We start from the raw sequence: 18,120 nt of genomic DNA, 5'->3' as shown, positions 1-18,120 counted from the left end.
GTAGTTTTTCCCAGAGGGGTGGAGATATTTTTATTTCCCAATCTTGAGGGGAGGGCATTCTAACCAGGCAGGGAGGTAATTCAGCAAGAAAGATGGGGAGTCCTGGCTGGTTTGGCTCAGTGGATGGAGTGTTGGCCTATGAACTGAAGGGTACTGGGTTTAATTCTGGCTGAGAGCACATGCCTGGGTTGCATGCTCGATCCCCAGCAGGAGGCAGCTGATCAATGATTCTCATCATTGATGTTTCCATCTCTTCCTCTCCCTTCCTCTCTGATATCAATAAAAATATATTTTAAAAAATAATAAACACTCCCATAAAAAAAAAAAAAAAGATGGAGGTGAATGAATTTGTTACTCTGAATCAAGCTTTTCCTATCAGGAAAGGAAGGTACAATAAAGGAATGAAATTTTCCTGAGTACATGCTGTGGGCCAGTCACTGTGGATTCTTAAAGGACTCAAATTACGATGAGGGGCACTGATGTTCAGAGAAAGGGACCTGTCCAAATTTCTAGGCTAATAACTGGCAGAGCTGAGATCTGGACGAACTCCAGATCTTCCCTCCCAAGTTCTCTGCTCTTTTGTTTAAGCTGTGCTTTTTTTTTACCCCCCGCAGCTTTGGAATCAGTCTGTGGGTCGGCCCGGCACAGAGGGGCAGGCAGTGCCCACCACCCCTTCATTCACTGCCGGAGTGTCATGGGTGCTCCTGCTGATTTCAAGTCCTGGTTAAGAAGCTGTGCTGATTATAATATCTATATGTTAATATTAACCTAAATTAGCCCTAGACAAATGCACAAGGGCCTGAACATTGCTCAGAGGAACCACAATCTGAAAACTAATATGCAAGAAGGCAGAGCTGATTCTGCTCCTTTCCCTACGATATCAGCCACGTTAATTGTTGCTTCTCCTTTTTCCCGTTGTAATAAAATTTAGCAAGAAGTTAGCAAAAATATTTAAAAGTATAAAGAAGATCATTTGAAATACAGTGAAATTTGCCCTAAGTGTACATTGTACCTCCAGATGTTTGTCAGTGTACATTGTCACCTGCATATAATATATAAATATATATGTATGTGTACAGAAATATATTCAACTTTTTACCAATAAGGGTACATTTAAAAATTGGAAGCCATGGATCTATACAAGATAGTATGACATTTTCTAACTTAATTATCAAAGGCCAGATAGACATACCTGATGAGGGATTACAGAGTTAAGAAGAGAGAAAAAGAAGAAAAAATAACGAGTTTATTCGTCCTTTTCCTTGAAATAGTCTCCCATCAGGTCCAGCTCCTACAACTGAATAGATAGGAATCTCCCCTCCCTTTACTTCCCCAAATAGCACAAAACCATTTAAACAGATGCCTAAAGCCAAATCAGAGAGAAAAGCAATGCATTCCCTCCACCACATCCCAATTTGTAAGTTCTCACTGCCCCAGGAGAGGCTGCTGAGAGGAGCCTTCAGTTCCGAGAGGAAGGCCCACTGCACGCTTGCGTTTTGCCACTGCCAGTCAGAAGGAAGACACTGGCCCTTTCATCAGGAAGGGCATGGCTGCCTCCAGGATGTCCAGTTTGGGGTCCAGTGAGCGACCAAGCCCCTCGAGCACCATGATGGCAAACACAATGGAGGCGAAGTTGCTCTCAAGCTTTACCTGAAAGAGAAAATAAGTGGGTTCTTCCCAAAGCCCATTGATATATAGAGTTCTGGATAACCATGTAGCCGTCTGCTCTCAGCCTCCTATACCCGTCCATGTGACTTTCACTGTCTCCCTAACCCTCTTTTCCCTTCCCCATCATTTACCCACCATCTCATCTACTCACCCAACCTCCCATCTACTATCACTAAGGAAAAACCTGGGGAGTGTGATATGTACCTTTCTAGGTATGTGTGTGTGTTCATATGACTTAAAAATAATAAAATTATTATCTCAGCGATATACCAGAAACTGTAAATCTAAATAAGGATCATTCTTCTGACCAGCCATCTTTCTGACTCTTAATTCTATATTATGACCCTTGCCAAATGCAGTATTTCACTATCGGATTGCAGAACCTCAAGAGAGACACTGGGAAAGGCCATCTTCAGACTAGAATTTGCCCTGCCCTGCCCTGCCCTCAACTCCTTAGACCTTTGGCTGACAGCTTTACTTTGAAGAATAACCCAAGACCACATCCATCACAAGGAGACAGAAAAAAGCCAAGGTGGAGAACTGTGAGGCCATGTCCCTCCGAGGAACGGGCAGGAGACAGAGGCCACAACAGCTGTGCTTGGGTCTCTGAACACACCAGGTCAAGAGGCACCTCCTCCTGGGCCAGCCTAGCCTTAAGATTTTACACTGCTCAGGAAAGAGCTGTGTAAGAATGACGTAGAATAGTACCACGCATCATGCATGTGTACCGCTTTCATTAGATGGTGTTTACATCTGTGAATCCACTTCTCTACAGCTCAGAGTCACAGATACTTGGACAGCTCAGCCTTACAGAGACATAGACCAACATCGTGACAAGGAAGAACCTTCTGTACCTAGTTAGTACACAGAAGCAGCACTCTTCATGCTAATGAAGTGGTACGGGAAATGTTTTTAAAAAACGAGATCTCATATAGGAAGAGTACTTCTCATGATTCAATGGCCACCCATCAGCTTCCCCAGAGACCTCCCCTGCAGCCTGGCCAGAGCAGAGAGGCTCAGCTCTGCCAGGGGCCTCACCTTGTGAGTCATCAGTAACCTAAAGACATTCGAGAGAAGGCTGGAAACTTGGAGCTGGAAAAGAGAATAAAACTGACTGCAGAGAGTGCAGACCCCACCCCCAATTACTTCTCTCCCAGGCCCCTGTCCCGTCCTCCCCCAACATCCCGTCCCTCCCATCACACACATACACACACACACACACACACACACCAGTGAGTGGAAAGAGCCTGTCTAACTCCAGAAGGACTGCTCATGCACAAGCCCTACTCTCATCTCGAGAATAAGGAGCCTGAGCTCAAAGGCTCCTTCCAGGAAGAGGCCTGGAGGCCCGGCTCACCCAGTGGGTCTCCCCAGCACACACACCACATCTGAATAAGGAGGATCAGCAGCACCTGGGTGCCAGCTGCAGCTCTGACTCGATCCTGCTAGTGTAGCCATGAACTTGAGAAAACACTCAGTTCTGGTAGAACTGAGTGTAAAATACAAATTGAACTCAATTCTAAATATAGGATGTGAACATCGGGTATGTCTTCTGGCCACTCAGAGACCGTCATCCATCCCTTCAAGCTCAGCTGAGCTCGAGATACAGAAGAATCGGCAGAACAGCTACAACCCAGACAGGCCGGGGTGTGACATTATATATATGTCATGCCCCAGAAGGCACCCTGGGAACCTGGTCAAGGAGCCACTCTTGAGAGTCAAGAGATTCCAGTGGGCCTCCTCACACCTCGGAGATGTGGGCAGTTTTATCTGCCTTAAAACTCGAACCCCCTCCATATTTCTCCCCATTAAAAGATCTCCCTTCAGTTTGGGGTTTGTTCTGGCCAAGGGCAAGGGCAGTACTCAGCCCTGCCCCTCTGTGGCCTGCTCACCTTTTCCAGGGTGATAGTGTTCTTCCTGGCCTGCGTTACTAGTGTGGCCATCTCCGCCTTGAATCGCTCCACGTCCTTGCACTCACTGGCCCGAGCGTGATGCAGGATGAGCTCGGCCACTCTTTGGCCCTGGAAAATAAAAATAAAAAAGAAATTTAGTAGAGCTAGGAGGGCACAAAATGAAATGATCTGCCCACACTCCTTCCTATCCTAGTTGTTTCCACCTAGTTCTATCTTGCCTTTGGCCACTGCTGACCAACCCAGCCTAGCCTCAGAGCCACCAGGACCTGTCACCGAGCTGGACCAGCCACATTGTCCTCATGGGCTCCCTTCCTGCCCCAGCGGAATTCCCTCCTCACAGCCTCTGTGCTGCAGCCTTCTCACTCCTCCTCTGCCCAGGACACCCCTCCGCCAGGACACCCTCTACCCAAGCCTCCATGGCCTCCCCACACACCCACCTACCCTGGTCGTCACTGCCAGTGCCTTTCACATCCCTCCTCTGGCTGTGACCTTCGTCCACCCAAGCCTGTGCAGGGGAACATGCCCCACCACACCTGCCACCATGGCCCAGGCTCCTGAGCAGGAGCTAGCCAGAGTGCCCACCTAACGCTTGTTGAAGAAGGAAGAGAAACTACCATACGAACTACCATAACTGCACGACAGCATTTGGGAAGGAGGCATTTCTTCCCATCCCAAAACACGAGCTGCTTGGAAGTAGCCTCCGTCACGGGCACCAGCACCTTCTGACTAAAGACCAGTGATGTTTCTGCTGGGAGCACCCATGGCAAACACGGCATTTACAAGAACAAAGGCCGAAACCGGTTAGGCTCAGTGGATAGAGCGTCAACCTGCGAAAGGTCCCAGGTTCGATTGCGGTCAGGGCATGTACATTGGTTGCGGGCACATCCCCAACAGGGGGTGTGCAAGAGGCAGCTGATGGATGTTTCTCTCTCATCGATGTTTCAAACTCTCTATCCCTCTCTCTTCCTCTCTGTAAAAAATCAATAAAATATATTTTAAAAAAGAAGAAGAAGAACGAAGGCTGAAGAGCTCTAAAGTTCTCAAGAGCTTCAAGGATTTGGGCCCAACTCCCAAGGGCCCAGTGGGTCTCACCTGCCCCATCGCTACGGCCATGAAAACTGCGTGGAAGTTCCTCAGGTCAGCAGCTCGCAGCTCAGCCACAATACCAGCATCCAGGAGCACCAGGCGCAGGGGGCACCGGGCAGGCGTCATGGACACCAACAGTGTGTCACAGGCATCCACCTGCTGCAGCCGTGCCTCCTGGCTCTGGGAAAGAGCATCGGCACCCTGGACCAGGATGTTCCCAGGGTGGAGGTCCGCATGGATAAAGTTGTCCACAAATATCTGGAAAGAGATCAGCACTCCTCAAGGCTAAATCAACCCTCACCACCCCATCACCACCAGGAAAAGCTTCCAGGATGATGGTATGTTCCCAGTGATCCATGGCAGGGAAGTATACATTTGATAAATTAATTCATTGTCTGATGATATCAGTTCATAATTTGTATAGGGACAGGATAGGTTTGCGGACAAAAGGGGCCATATGCTGACCTGACAAGCTCAGGGGAGGCCTGCATGGCCTCTTGCAAACTTGGAGACCTACAGTAATCACAAAGGATGGTCTGAAATTAAACTTTAACTAAAAGCAGTCATGGGTGGGCAGTTACATCCTAGGCCCCTATCTTCACTGACAAGGTCAACCTTTACCTTAACTGAGCCTATCTGTCTTTTTGCATCTAGGATAACATGCCCTTGAAATGTCTGGTAACTCGTAACTTCCCTTTTTCCGGACCCCCTGGGGCAAAACCAAATTTGTTGGGCACCAGGACAGATACCATAACTTTTTCATTATTATGTTAATTGTTCCTTCACCCACCTAAGTATGTGTCTATCATTTTACTTTTTATCCAAGCCCAGGGGTTTCCCCACTTTGCTTTCTCTCGCCTCTCTAGTCTGTCACCAATGGATTTCATGTAACCCACGTACGTCTCCTTTGATTGCAATGTATAAATGCAGATGTAACCTGCCATTCTCAGGAGCATTATCTCAATTCGTTGAGGTTCTGCTTCCCGATATATGATGACATTTTGGCTCAAATAAATTCACAAAAATTCTTTACAGATTTCAATGTGTGTTTTGTTTTTTACGTTAACTGGTTGATGTTTTCAAGAGAAAAGTTATTTTCAAAGAGAAGAGCATTAAAAAATATTATAGGAAATATGAAAGGTTGCAGGTTCAATTCCTGGTGGGAATGGGTACAGGAGGCAACCAGTCAATGTTTCTCTCATACATCAATATTTCTCTCCTGCCCCCCCACTTACCGCCCCACTTTCTCTCCATTCCTCCCTCCCCACTCTCTAAAATCAGAAGAAAAAGAAGAAAAAAAAGCCCTAGCTCAGTGAATAGAGCGTTGGCCTGTGGACTGAAGGGTTCTGGGTTCAATTCCAGTCAAGGGCACATGCCCGGGTTTCAGGCTAGATCCCTACTAGAGGGCATGGAGGAGGCAGCCGATCAATGATTCTTTCTCATCATTGATGTTTCTATCTCTCTCTTCCTTCCTCTCTGAAATAAATTTAAAAAAATAATTTTTTTTACAAAAGTAAAATCAGGCCGAAACCAGTTTGGCTCAGTGGATAGAGTGTCAGCTTTCAGACTGAAAGGTCCCGGGTTCGATTCCGGTCAAGGGCGTGTACCTTGGTTGCTGGCACATTCCCAGTACGGGTGTGCAAGAGGCAGGTGATCGATGTTTCTCTCTCATAGATGTTTCTAACTCTTTATCCCTCTCTCTTCCTCTCTGAAAAAAAATCAATAAAATATATATATTTAAAAAATAAAATCAGTAAAAATAACCCCCCCCCCAAAAAAAATAACCCAATATAACCTTGGCTGAGGATTAAAAAAATAAAATTATCTAATCATTATCTAATCATAAAAAAAATAAAATTATCAATCAATCCCACTGCACCCTCCCCTCTACCCACAATGCCCCTTGGCGCCTCTATCAACTGAGCTTCCACTGTACCAAGTGGAAACCTGGCTCTCCCACTACAACCTCTCTTCTTCAGGAGCCCCTTGGGTGGGGCTGCTGATCTGGGGCTGAAGGTGGAGTCAGGACTCCCAGCCCTGAGCCCTCTCTGCAGAAGCGCTTAAGCTTCCACTATGCTGTCAGCTTGCACCCACTACCATCCTGCTCACCTCAGCCGCAGAGCTCCATCTCAGTCATATCAATTCTTTCCTCCTACTCTCAGACCACATATCTGGTTCCTTCTTATCCCAACTCTGCACCCTCTAGACCTGGGCACTCGTCCTATCAAGCCTAGACCCTGCCATCCATCCCTCAAACACTCTGTGTCAACCACCACGAAGGCCTCAGACCCTCAACAAGTATCATCTTCTTTCTTTGCTCCTGCATGTGAGCTGCTAGCAACGCTGCGTTGCCACAAGCACTACTAATGATGCTGATAATTAACATTGCTTAGGGTTCACTATGTCCTATTCTGATTGTCGACTCATTTAATCATTGTCAGGCTGTCCCGTCATAGGTGACGCCTAGGCTTCCCTCCCTTGCCGGCTTATCTGAAGCCACTTTCTGAATAAATCCCTGGACTAGGTCAGGCCCCTCTGAAACGGCTCTTTGGTGCCTGTACCTACTCTGTGTATGACTTACTTACTCATGGAAAGTCTTCCCACTGGCCAGCGGTTCTGTGAACACTGTAATCCTGTCTCTTTGCTCACTACTGTAAAGCCAGCACTGTCTAACACATAACAAACGCTCAATACATACTTGCTGAATGAATGAAGGAAGTAGCATGGAATATACGATGTTGTCTTAGGCTATTTGTAGGCAACTAGGAGTGGGCCTGGATCTTGTTCCCCACCCTTCCCACAGTGGGAAAGTGCTTAACAGAGAGCTGTAGAATGAATGGTAGGCTCGGCTGTGTTTAGAGCAGACTCTACACTGGCCTTGCCTTCCACGCGGGGTCACTGAGCAGTGTCCCCACCATTTCCCACATGCAATTGGGTCACATGCCAAGCCTGAGCACCCTCTCCCAGCCCACGAGCTCACCATCTTCAGGAGCATGTCGATCCCCAGCCGAGCAATCTTCCTCTTCAAGTCCACGGGAATCCCTGCCTGCTGGTAACTGGACACGGGCACGCTCTCCTTTAAGAAGATCAGGGAGGGAACAGCTTTACCCTGGACAGCTCTGCTCCTCATCCCCACGGCGCACGTGCTGTTGTCTCCCCGTCGATTACAAAGTGACCCAAAGAGTTTTTCCCTTTCTTAGAGCCTCTATGAGTCTGTCACCCACGAGCTGATTTTAACCTATCTACATTTCCCTTCCATAATACTTCTCAAAGGAAAACAAGTCCCACAGGTTTATTAGAGAGGAAAACCATTGACTCTGCCACCCACAGGTAAGGATGTCACAATGTGGTGGGAAGAGAGAACAGGTCAAGAACCAGCCAATAGACACATGAATAAATTCTGTGACCTTGAGCAAGAAAACAGGAGCACTTAACCAGAATCGAACTTGGGACCCTTCAGTCCACAGGCCGATGCTCTATCCACTGAGCCAAACTGGTTTCAGCAGTTATTACAATATTATTGACTATATTCCTTATGATGTACTTTGCACCTCTGTGACTATTTTGTAACTACCAATTTGTACTTCTCAACCCCTTCTCCTTTGTCATCCAATCTCCCAGCCTCCCTCACCTCTGTCAACCATTAGTACGTTTTTTGTATCTATGAGTCTATTTCTATTTTTTGTTCATTTATTTTGTTCTTTAGATTCCACATGTAAGTGAAATCATATGGTATTTGTCTTTCTCTGTGGTTAAAATTAAGTAACCACAATTTCATTGAAGGTATGAATCAATGATTAATTTTCTTTATTTCTTAAATATTTAGTATTGTGAATGTTTATCTTGACAAGATTAGATACGGTAAATTAAACAACCTTGTGCAAAAAAAAAAAAAAAGAGAAAAGAAAAAGAAAAAGAAAACAGGGGCAAAGGGGGAAAAGAGAAGAAAGGGGAGCGAGTAAATAATCATTTCATATAGGTTAGTTAGTTAAGTGTCAGAGCAGCCCACTGAGATAGATTTTGTTATCCCTAATTAATAAATAAAAGAACGAAAGCCGCCGAAACCAGTTTGGCTCAGTGGATAGAGGGTCGGCCTGCAGACTGAAGGGGGTGTGCAAGAGGCAGCTGATCAATGACTCTCTCATCGATGTTTCTAACTCTCTATCCCTCTCCCTTCCTCTCTATAAAAAAAACAATAAAATATATTTAAATAAATAAATAAAAAAACGAAAGCCCAGAGAGGTTAAGTAACTTGCTCAAGGCTACACAGCTAGTAACTTTGGGAGGTGGCATTACTTCCCTGCACCTCATATCACCATCTTTACAAAGGAGGCTGGAGCAGGAGATGGCCCCGGTGACATGATACAAACACTTGAGCACTTTCTCTGTCAAACTCTGCATTGTGTGTCACTGATCCTGGGAGAATTCCATGAGGCTGGAAGAGTGGCCTGCTGTCATACATGAAGAAACTGAAGTCATTCCACACTTAAAAGTGGCAGAGCAGACTTTCAAATCCAGAAAGACAGAGGCCACACCCTGGTTCTCAGCCACCTCACTATGCTACTGCCCACCTCGGATCACATCGGAAGTCCTCGCACATGTAATCACTTGCTCTCTCTTGGCTTTTGTCTTTGCAGACTAAAACCACCAAGTTTTGCAGACACAGTGAAGCAGACACAGCCCAGCTGCGAGTGAAAGGCACAGCCAGGTAAGTTCTGATTCTTACTTCATATGTTTCCACCAAAACATCCCTGGTGACAAAGGGATGCAGAGGGGTGGGGAACCTGACAGACTTCACGTTCAGGAAGTTGGACTGGAAGTGCTCGAGATTCCGAGCTTCGTAACGCAGGTCGATCTGCAGGGAAGTGAAGAGAAAAGATGAATGGGTAGTCGGGGCACAGGGATAACAACGTCTGAACTGCCAAAGAGCTAGCCAGTCACAGAGTCACCGGCTTCTCCTGCACACAGCTCCCCGGGAGACATGGGAGGAGGCATTCTGTGGCTGAAGGTCTCCTCCCAAGTCCCCAACCTCCTCCTGAACTCTCTGAGCCACAGACAGCAGACACCATGGCATTACCTGGGCTTCCCTGCTTCTCCGCTCTTCCTGCCCTGCCCACCCTCTTCACACCAGCCAATGGACGCCTCCCCCATCTCCCAGGGGTTCAGCTTGTGGCCTCTCCACACCACTGCCACCCAGGCCAACACTAGCCCCTGCCCCCAGACCCCAGCCAACACTCGTAACCACTGAGCACACTGGTCAGGACTCCAGCCCTTTCCCTTGATTAAGGCTCACTTCCACCCACTGCACTGACACTGCTCTCCCCAACTCACCAAGTGTTTTGCTTGCCAGAGTCAAAGGTGCAGTCCCATTTTTATCCTAATTAACTATTAATACCTCATTTTTCCTGAACCAGTTTTCACTATCCCAGCTTTCACCCCTGCCTCTCAACTGCCCTATCTGGATCTGGGATCCCAGCCATTCCTCCTCAGGTGCCCTAAAGATGCTGGTATCTCTCAGCTCCTGACCTTCACCAGCTTTGCTCTTCCTCTCCATCCCCTCATATCCTCAGCTGGTACCTCTTGATGACAGAACCTTGACTTCCATCCAGTCCCCCCGACCAAGTCTCTGGACTTATATTGAAGTCCATCTGGACATTGCCCTGTGGAAGTCCACAGGGACCCTTGAACTCAGTGTCTACACAGAATTTACTTGCATACATACCCACATGTACCCAGTCACCTGAGAGTCACTGCAGATTACTCCTTCTCTTACCCTCCACACCCATCAGTGCTCAGTGTCATCAGCTCTGCAGGCCTAACCACTCTCGGATCTATTCTCCCTTTCCACCCCACTGCCACCCTCAGAGTGACTCACAAGAAGTCACCTGAACAGAGGCATCTGAGCTGGGCTTCTTGACCCCTCATCTTCCTTCCCTAGACACTCTGCTGGTGTCCCCTACTGTGTGCAGAATGAAGTCTAAATTCTTTAGGATGACATCCAAGGCAGGTCATGGGTTGGCCCCTACTTCTCTCTTCAGGTCCATCTCTTGTGCCTCCCCCTTCCTCTACTGCCCAAAACTCTAGCTTCACCCAATTGTTTGGTGCTGAACACCCCAGCCTGCTGACTTACCCCCATCCTTTGCCTTCCTTATTCCCTCTGATTGGAATGTCTTCCCCCCATTTGGTCCAACTGTAAATACCACTCACCTTTCAAGGTCCAACTTGAGCCAAGGGAGCCTTGACCCTCAAGATGGAATGACCAACTCCTCTCTTGAGCCCCAACTAAACTTGTGGAGACTCCTACAGTGGAGACTCCTACTGTAACTCTGATCAAACTCTTTTTGCAAGTATTTATAGGTCTGCCCCTCTGCCTACAATATATTCCTATGGACAGGAAAAGCTCACTTGTTTTCTTAGTTCATCAGCTTCTCATTATATCCAAGGTCCTAAATGAAGACGTGGCACTTTTCTTCTGAAAGTCTGCCAATCTCTGCACTACCAACAGGGAGCCAGGGCAGATGCCTGCTTGGAGCCTTGAAGGCCCCCAAAGTGTATTTACCAAGCCTGGCTACTTAAACAGCTGTCCCCAAGTCCTGAAGGAGGAGGTCCTTGTCTACTCAAAAGCCCTGGAAACAAAGCTAAACAAGGCACTGTGACTTAACCTAATTCTTCTTACCACCCTAATGTTCAGCCACTGATTGTGGCACTTAGGGATAATGTTGTATATTCCACCAGGATGGTTTCACTTTCCTGCCAGGCACTAAGGAAGACTGTGTTTCCCAAGCACCCTTGCAGGGCCTATGTGATTAAAGCTGACCCTTAGACCATCACTAGGAAGAAGTGACGTTCATCACTTCCAGGCCTGCCACAAAATCTCTCACATGGTCCTCCATGGTTTTTCCCCCAATTCCACGCTGACCCTACATGACACATGTTGTAGATGGCAGTGCCAAACTTGGGAGGAAATTGGGTCCATGAATAACTCTGGTGTAGAGTTTCCTCTCTCCTTCAGTTCACCTGCATGGAACTTTGATACAAACAATAACCTTGCTGCATTAAGCTACTGAGATTGGGTGCTCTTTGTTGTATCAACTAGTGTTGTCTACCCTGACTAACATACCCTACTAGGTGACCCACTGGGAAATCACTCATTCATCCAGCATTTACTAAACAGCTGCTAATGGCAAGAACTCTTTTACATGCTACTTATAACCAAGGGAAAGGAAATTCACCTGTTGGACCATGAGCTTCTCAAATTCCTCCACTATCTCAGGCAAGCTAAGCCACTTGATTCCTGGCAAAAGTGTAAGGACTTGGCTGCCCATCTTCATCAGCAGCAGGTCCATTTTCACCTGAGAGAGCAGGCCAGGGTGCAATACCTGCCAGAAAGAGGAACAGTGAGACAGAGGAGGGATCATGAAGGCATGCTCATTTAGCCAGGGCTGGGTCGTACCACCAAAGGAGAACCAGCTGACTTCTCATCAGAGCAAAGAGGAAGTAGTCCCAATACCCAGGATGCTCTTGCCTCCCTCATTCCCGTGTGCTGTGCCTTCTCTGAGGAGATGCTAAAGGCAGCTCCTCTGCACTGCACTTAGCTTTCTTCCTAAATATATTACGTTTGGATCAGTGGCTTCCAAAAAGTGGAAAAAAGTCACCACAGGGTGCTTGGTGAAAATGTGGGAGAGTTTTTCCCAAGGAGGTAAAAGAGATCATCAGGAATACCTGCTACTTGGGTCTGCCAGATCCCCTGGGTAATGCTGAATGGGAGTGGGAAAGTGTGGAGACAATAATGGAGCCCAGGCAGGGAAGGCAGAAAATGCAGCGAAAAGAAAGCCACCTCTGTAAAAAGGAACACTGCCACCTTGGGCTCGTCACAGCATGTCCAACCTAGTCTGTTGCCAATGTATCCTGACCCCAGAGCAGTAGATCAGCTAGGGGTGTCGAACTCAATCAGAGAAGGGGCCAAAATCTAAAATCCAGCCTAAATCGCGGGTCGAATGGTTTACTGAACAGTCATAAACTGTCATTGTGATGGAAACGCAGCGGAGTGCAGTGATGACAGCGCAGTGCGGGCCACATTGCAAGGCCTGGCGGGACGGATTTGGCCCGCGGGCCTTGTGTTTGACACATGTGATAGACGGTGGTTTCTCCACCCACAGAGGCAGTGAACTCCAAACCCACTTATTTTCCCTTTTATGAGACTATCACACCACCACCTCTCCCTCAAGCCAAGAAACAAAACAGTTTGCCCCTCATACACACTCAGATAATAGCCAAGCTAACAGAAGTCAGTGGAAGGCAATGTGGGGGTGAATGGCAAAAGAGGGGTTCCTGACCTAGGGCAGCTCCGCGGGGTTAGTGAGCTTTTAGAGATGGGAAGGGCCCTCTGAAGACATCAGAGCACTTACTTTCACTGCCACGGGGATGAGGTGATGTGGTTCAGATAGGTGGGCAGGCGCCAAAGCCTGAGACACCACTGAGTCCGATCCAGCCAGGTCGGCTTTAGGGAGAAGCAGTCTTTCTAGAAATGACTGGTCAGCAAGACTTCCTTGAGATCTCCATTCCTTCTCCAGGTGTCCAAAGAGTGCTCTCGGCCCCTCCAGTGCCCCAGCTTCTGAGCAAGGCCGCAGCCTGGAGGCCTGGGCGAGTCTCTGGATGCTGTCGTTCTCCAGGAAGACAGGATTGGCACGCGCTTTGTACACTTGGGCGACGCAGCCTGAACCCACAGGTTCCTGCTTCTCAAAGCACAGGACCTTCCCCCAGTCCTCCCCAAAGGCCTGCTGCAGGGTGTGCTCCGTGTGACTCCAAGGGTGTGGGGTCACCCGGACATGCAGCTTGGAGAACTGGGCACAGAACGCCTCTGAGAAAAGGTCTCGCCGGGTGCTGGCCCACTGGCCCAGTTTGATGTACGTCGGGCCTGACGTCTCGGTGGCTTTCAGAAGCAGGAAGAGCCAGAGGCTGGAGATGCTGGGAGCCAGGTAGGTGAGAGGGTAGAGTAGAAGGAGGGGGAAGAATTTCACCAGGAGAGCCCCAGCGCGGAGCCCAATCCGGAGGTACAGGAGGAGGCAGCCGAGCCGCCCCTCGTGGGGCACTCTTTCCAGCGGCCCATTTTCCGCCAGTTCAACCCAGCTGGCCCTTCGCCGACCCAAGGGCTCAGGGGCCCCGTCGCCAATGTCCCCACGGACAGAGACAAATTTGGGCAAAGTGCCAAGCAGAAGCCAGCATAGTCTGGAATTCCGTCTGGAGGGTCTGAAAAGACTGAATCCCTTTCGGAGCTCAAAACCCCTTAGGTGTGACAAGCAGAGCCTGACAGAGAAGCGCCAGGGAGTCACCATCCTCTCCCAGCTGCCTGCCCTCAGCTTAAAGGGCACCTACCTATGTTCACCAGGCTGACACGAGTCGGGACCACAGCTGAGCATTCCACTTAAATGTGGGGCAGCAGCAGCCAGGTCCCACGAAGCTCATGTGCAGTCTAAGCCCAGCCCAGCTCCTAATCCGGCGGGGGCCGGGCCGCACCGCCCCAGAGGCCGCACAGCGCTGCGGGGCCTTAGCCGCAGGAGCCGCAGGAGCCACCGGAGGGGAGGGCGCATCGGTCCCACCCGGCCCCACGCCCTGTTCCCTCCCTCCGAGCACCGGCCCTTGGCCCCAAGCCTGAGGCCGCTGGAGGCCTCCGCTCAGACGGGCTGTGCCTACGGGGCTTTCAGAACGTGACCCACTGTGAGCACCGGAGGGGCCAAGCCAGACACACAGCCTGGCCCAGGGCCAGCCGCTGCCGCGAAGGGGAGGACAGAACCGGCGGCCGCAGGCACCCGGCGAGCCACGGCCCGCACGAGGCCGCCCGCGTGGACCGGCGCCCGCCCGGAGCTGGAATGCGGAGGGGCTGGAGGGGGTGGAGTCGGGTCGGGGTTGAAGGTGCAGCCGAGGGTCGAAGCTCAGAGGCCCGGCGTAGGGGGTCGCGGCGCCGAGAGCGGAGAGGGGATGCGGAAGACCGAGGATCCGGCGCCGAGAGCCGGGAGGTGGTGCGGAGGGCCGGGGATCGGAGCGCCCAGAGTGGGGAGAAGGTGCGGAGGGCCGGGGATTGGGCGCCGAGAGCCAGGGGAGGGTGCGGAGGGCCGGGGAGCCGGCGCCGAGAGCCGGCAGGGAGTGCGGGAGGCCGGGGAGCCGGCGCCGAGAGCCGGCAGGGAGTGCAGGAGGCCGGGGAGCCGGCGCTGAGAGCCGGGGGAGGGTGCGGAGGGCCGGGGATCGGAGTACTGAGAGCCGGGAGAGGGTGCGGAGGGCCGGGGAGCCGGCGCCGAGAGCCGGGAGGGAGTGCGGGAGGCCAGGGGTCGGGCGCGGAGGGCGGACGGCCGGGCTCCGAGGCCGCGCGGCCCGCGTTTTCCGGGAGCGCCCCGCCCGCCCGCCGCGCTGGCCCGGCCCCTTAAAGCGGACGTGGTACGGAGCGGCGCTGAGGCACCCGCCGCCCTCGGGTCCTGGGCCCCAGGTCCAGCACAGAAGGCAAACGCGCGCCCCGCGCCCCTCCGCCCCCCTTTCCGCTGACATCTCGGTAGCTCGCCCACAAATCATGGGAACCCTGAAGCGGGCCATGAATTGCAAGCCGGTTGTCAACACCGGTAAGTTTTCAATGCGGGGGCCCAGGCTGCATCAATTTGGGCAACGTGTTTGGACCTTGGGGACTGGCTTCCTCTTAAAAGTGGGGCCGCTCTGCCAGGACCCACGAAGCTCACATGCAGTCTAAACCCAGTCCTGCTCCTAGTCCGGCTGGTGCCCGCCCCTGACGCCGCCCGGCCTTAGCCGCTGCAGGGGAGGGCGCTTCTGTCCACCTGGCTCCACGCCCTGCGTGGAGAACTGGGCACAGAGCTGTAGGGAGAGCTACAAAGGTGTCAGTGGAAAGGGCGGGGGTGAGTGGGAGAGGGGCGTGGAGCCAGGTGGGACAGATAAGTCATTCAACGAATACTATTGAGCCCCATGAGTATTTCTTAAGCTGACTCGAAGGTGTATCAAGGCTCAGTAGTATGCATTGAGGTAGATACCCTGCTAAGCTGGGGAGTGGAGACACACTGATGACACAGGGATACCACACGGGGGAACACAGGGTGCAATTTCAAAGTGTGGCAAGAGCCCTGAAAGAGTGGGGAGAACCTATAGGATGTGGCTACTTTGGAAGTGGGAGGGCGTTCAGACACAACGGAAAAAGCCCTAAAGCCCCCAAATAGAAAGGAGTTAGGGTGTGAGGGTTTGTGTGTGTGCTTTGGAGGGGGAGTTGTTTGTTTTAAGGTTGGAGAACCAAAGGAAGGTCAGGTGGTTCTAGAGAGCCAGGGGGAGAGAGACAGTTTGGAAATAAGCCAACACAGCCAGGCTGGCCAGAGGTCCTCTGTGGGGGTCATGAGGTGCCTGCCCTGGAGACCACGGCCACGTGCCCTCCTTCATCTGCATGTGGGGGAGGGGCTTCCACCGAGGTCTGCCCAGGGTGATCCGTGGGCCTCACGCGTGGAAGGAGCCCCGGGGGAGAGAAAAAGAGACACAGCCCGTGCCCAGGTGTGGTTTCCCCTGCTGAAGTGCGACTGCCACTCTGCAGCCCCAAGCGGTGCACAAAACTTAGGGACCTGGGCTGCTGATACAGACGGGAATGAGAAGTGGCTTTGGGCCACCTGTTAATAATCCATTTCCCACGTCCACACGATGCTGCAGACCTCTTTGCAGTTCACAAGACAGAAGTCCTCCCTACCACCTGGTTTCAAGTATGACCAGCCTTTCATTATCCTCTTCCCAACCGCCTACTGGTTTATTTACCCACTCCATTCCCAAGGTGTGTGGGATATGCTTGTATACCTCTGATTCACGAAAGGGCTTACTGAGGACTTCATTTGAAACCAGAGGCCCTGGGTTCTAGCCTGCTAATTAGGAGGTAGCCATGTGACCCTGGGCAAGTCTCTGGGCCTCTGTTACTTCTTACGCTAACGAGGGAAGTGAGTCTGAATAAAGCTGAACAGGTCTTAATTACTGTACCACAGAAATTAAGAGCAAATTTTTGGATCTAAATAAACCTGGTTTTAGTCTCCCTCTGTAATCTGTATAACCTTGGGGACAAGTTACCTTACCTCTTGGAGCCTCCAACCACAAGCTATGACGTGTTTCGCACCCTGCGTCAATAAATGTTAGCGTATGTTATTTGTTTATTTAGATAATAAAAGTAGTTTTGTTTCTCTTCCTACTTCATATGACAGACATAGTTTCACAAATTTGGAGGATACACTGTGGAATGTCTGACTTAAAATAAGGGCATCCTGGGGGGTGAGAGTGGGGTGGAAGGGATCACGAGGGGGAAAAGGGGGGGAGGCAACTGTAATATTTTCAACAATGAAGGTATATTTAAAAAAATAAAATCAGCCGAGGCTGGTTTGGCTCACTGGATGGAGCGTCTGTCTGCGGACTGAAAGGCCCCAGGTTCGATTCCGGTCAAGGGCATGTACCTTGGTTTCGGGCACATCCCCAGTGGAGGCAGGAGGCAGCTGATCGATGATTCTCTCTCATCGATGTTTCTAACTCTCTATCCCTCTCTTTTCCTCTAAAAAATCAATAAATATATTTAAATAAAATCAAATCAGGGCATCCTAGAAATTCACCTGAAGCAGTGGCTCTCCGCTTTAGCACCCACAAGAATAACCTGAGAGCTGTCACATACTCAGTATCTGATTCTCTCCAAGTCTGGAGCGGGGCCCAGAATTTGCATTTCTAACAATTTCCTACATGCTTCTGCCGCTTCCGGTCCTAAGAACAAAGTTTGAGAACCATTGAGCTGGTGGTGGTGGAGGAAGTGTTGGTGATGGTAGTGATGGTGGTGGTGATAACCGTGGTGGTGAAGGTGCCGCCCCTCAGAAAGTTGTAGTTACCCAAGTAGGTGAAATTGGAAGATTCCTGGGGCCCATGTGAATGTCCATTAGGAGAATGATGTCATGCACATCAACAGACATCAAGTGTGAACCCTAAGTCAAGCTTTGTAAGGGTAGTCAAGTGCTTCTCACCTGGTAACTTTATGCAATCTTTCCGGATTAGCAACCACAAGAATGCATTTAGAGTGACTGATGAATTAAAGAGACTGAATATCCAGTCACTGGCGCACAGTCTCAGCAGCAATGGCCCAGAACAGTCAGGTCTCGGCCCGTGGCTGCCAGCTTCTCTAATGTACACCCCCACTTCAAACTCGGGACCCAGCCACAGAAAGCCAAATGTCCTCTCCAAATCCATCACACACTAGACCCGCCTCCACCTTCCTTCCCTGTGCCACTTGCCTGCAGTTAGGCATACTAGAAGCCTCATTCCCCACCCCCTCACACACACACCCCCGGCCCCCAGTAAACCTTTCCCACTAGCTTTTGAGCCTTTACTTGTACTTGAGTCTTTGCCAAATGCAAGTGATGCTGGCTGACTCCCTTGCTGTAGAAAGATCTGAATA

At 50.4% G+C, this 18,120-nt stretch overlaps 2 protein-coding genes across 6 annotated transcripts in view; one reads left to right on the top strand and one right to left on the bottom strand.

Moving 5' to 3' along the window:
* Positions 1 to 954: 954 nt before the first annotated feature.
* ADCK2 (aarF domain containing kinase 2) lies at positions 955 to 14,574 on the bottom strand. Of its 2 annotated transcripts, XM_036428702.2 has the most exons (8): positions 13,076 to 14,574; positions 11,900 to 12,046; positions 9,394 to 9,522; positions 7,648 to 7,743; positions 4,674 to 4,925; positions 3,561 to 3,689; positions 2,707 to 2,760; positions 955 to 1,650 (listed from the first exon to the last, which is right to left on the bottom strand). In XM_036428702.2, the coding sequence occupies exons 1-8, from the start codon at positions 14,000 to 14,002 to the stop codon at positions 1,510 to 1,512; spliced, it is 1,875 nt and encodes a 624-aa protein (XP_036284595.1). In that variant the 5' UTR covers positions 14,003 to 14,574; the 3' UTR covers positions 955 to 1,509. The 2 variants fall into 2 exon arrangements, with proteins under 2 accessions (XP_036284595.1, XP_036284596.1); XM_036428703.2 differs by lacking the exon at positions 7,648 to 7,743.
* Positions 14,563 to 18,120, top strand: part of DENND2A (DENN domain containing 2A) — a 105,558-nt gene continuing 102,000 nt past the window's right edge. For all 4 annotated transcript variants that reach the window (XM_045577490.1, XM_045577485.1, XM_045577480.1 and 1 more), the window contains exon 1: positions 14,563 to 14,728. In XM_045577490.1, the coding sequence (XP_045433446.1) occupies positions 14,646 to 14,728 (83 nt within the window). In that variant the 5' untranslated portion in view covers positions 14,563 to 14,645. The remainder of the gene's footprint in view (positions 14,729 to 18,120) is intronic.

This window comes from Pipistrellus kuhlii, unplaced genomic scaffold, assembly GCF_014108245.1.
Source record: "Pipistrellus kuhlii isolate mPipKuh1 unplaced genomic scaffold, mPipKuh1.p scaffold_m20_p_10, whole genome shotgun sequence".
Taxonomy (NCBI): Eukaryota; Metazoa; Chordata; class Mammalia; order Chiroptera; family Vespertilionidae; genus Pipistrellus; species Pipistrellus kuhlii.
The sequence above is the reverse complement of the archived record's forward strand: the minus strand, read 5'-3'. Positions and strand labels throughout refer to the sequence as shown.

Excerpts from the sequence above, each read along its gene's own strand:
- ADCK2 (XM_036428702.2), bottom strand. The coding sequence starts at position 14,002 with ATGGTGACTCCCTGGCGCTTCTCTGTCAGGCTCTGCTTGTCACACCTA. Across the intron at positions 12,047-13,075 it reads TCATCCCCGTGGCAGTGAAA|GTATTGCACCCTGGCCTGCT; the intron begins GTAAGTGCTCTG and ends TCTTTCTGGCAG. Across the intron at positions 1,651-2,706 it reads GGTTACTGATGACTCACAAG|GTAAAGCTTGAGAGCAACTT; the intron begins GTGAGGCCCCTG and ends TTTCTCTTTCAG.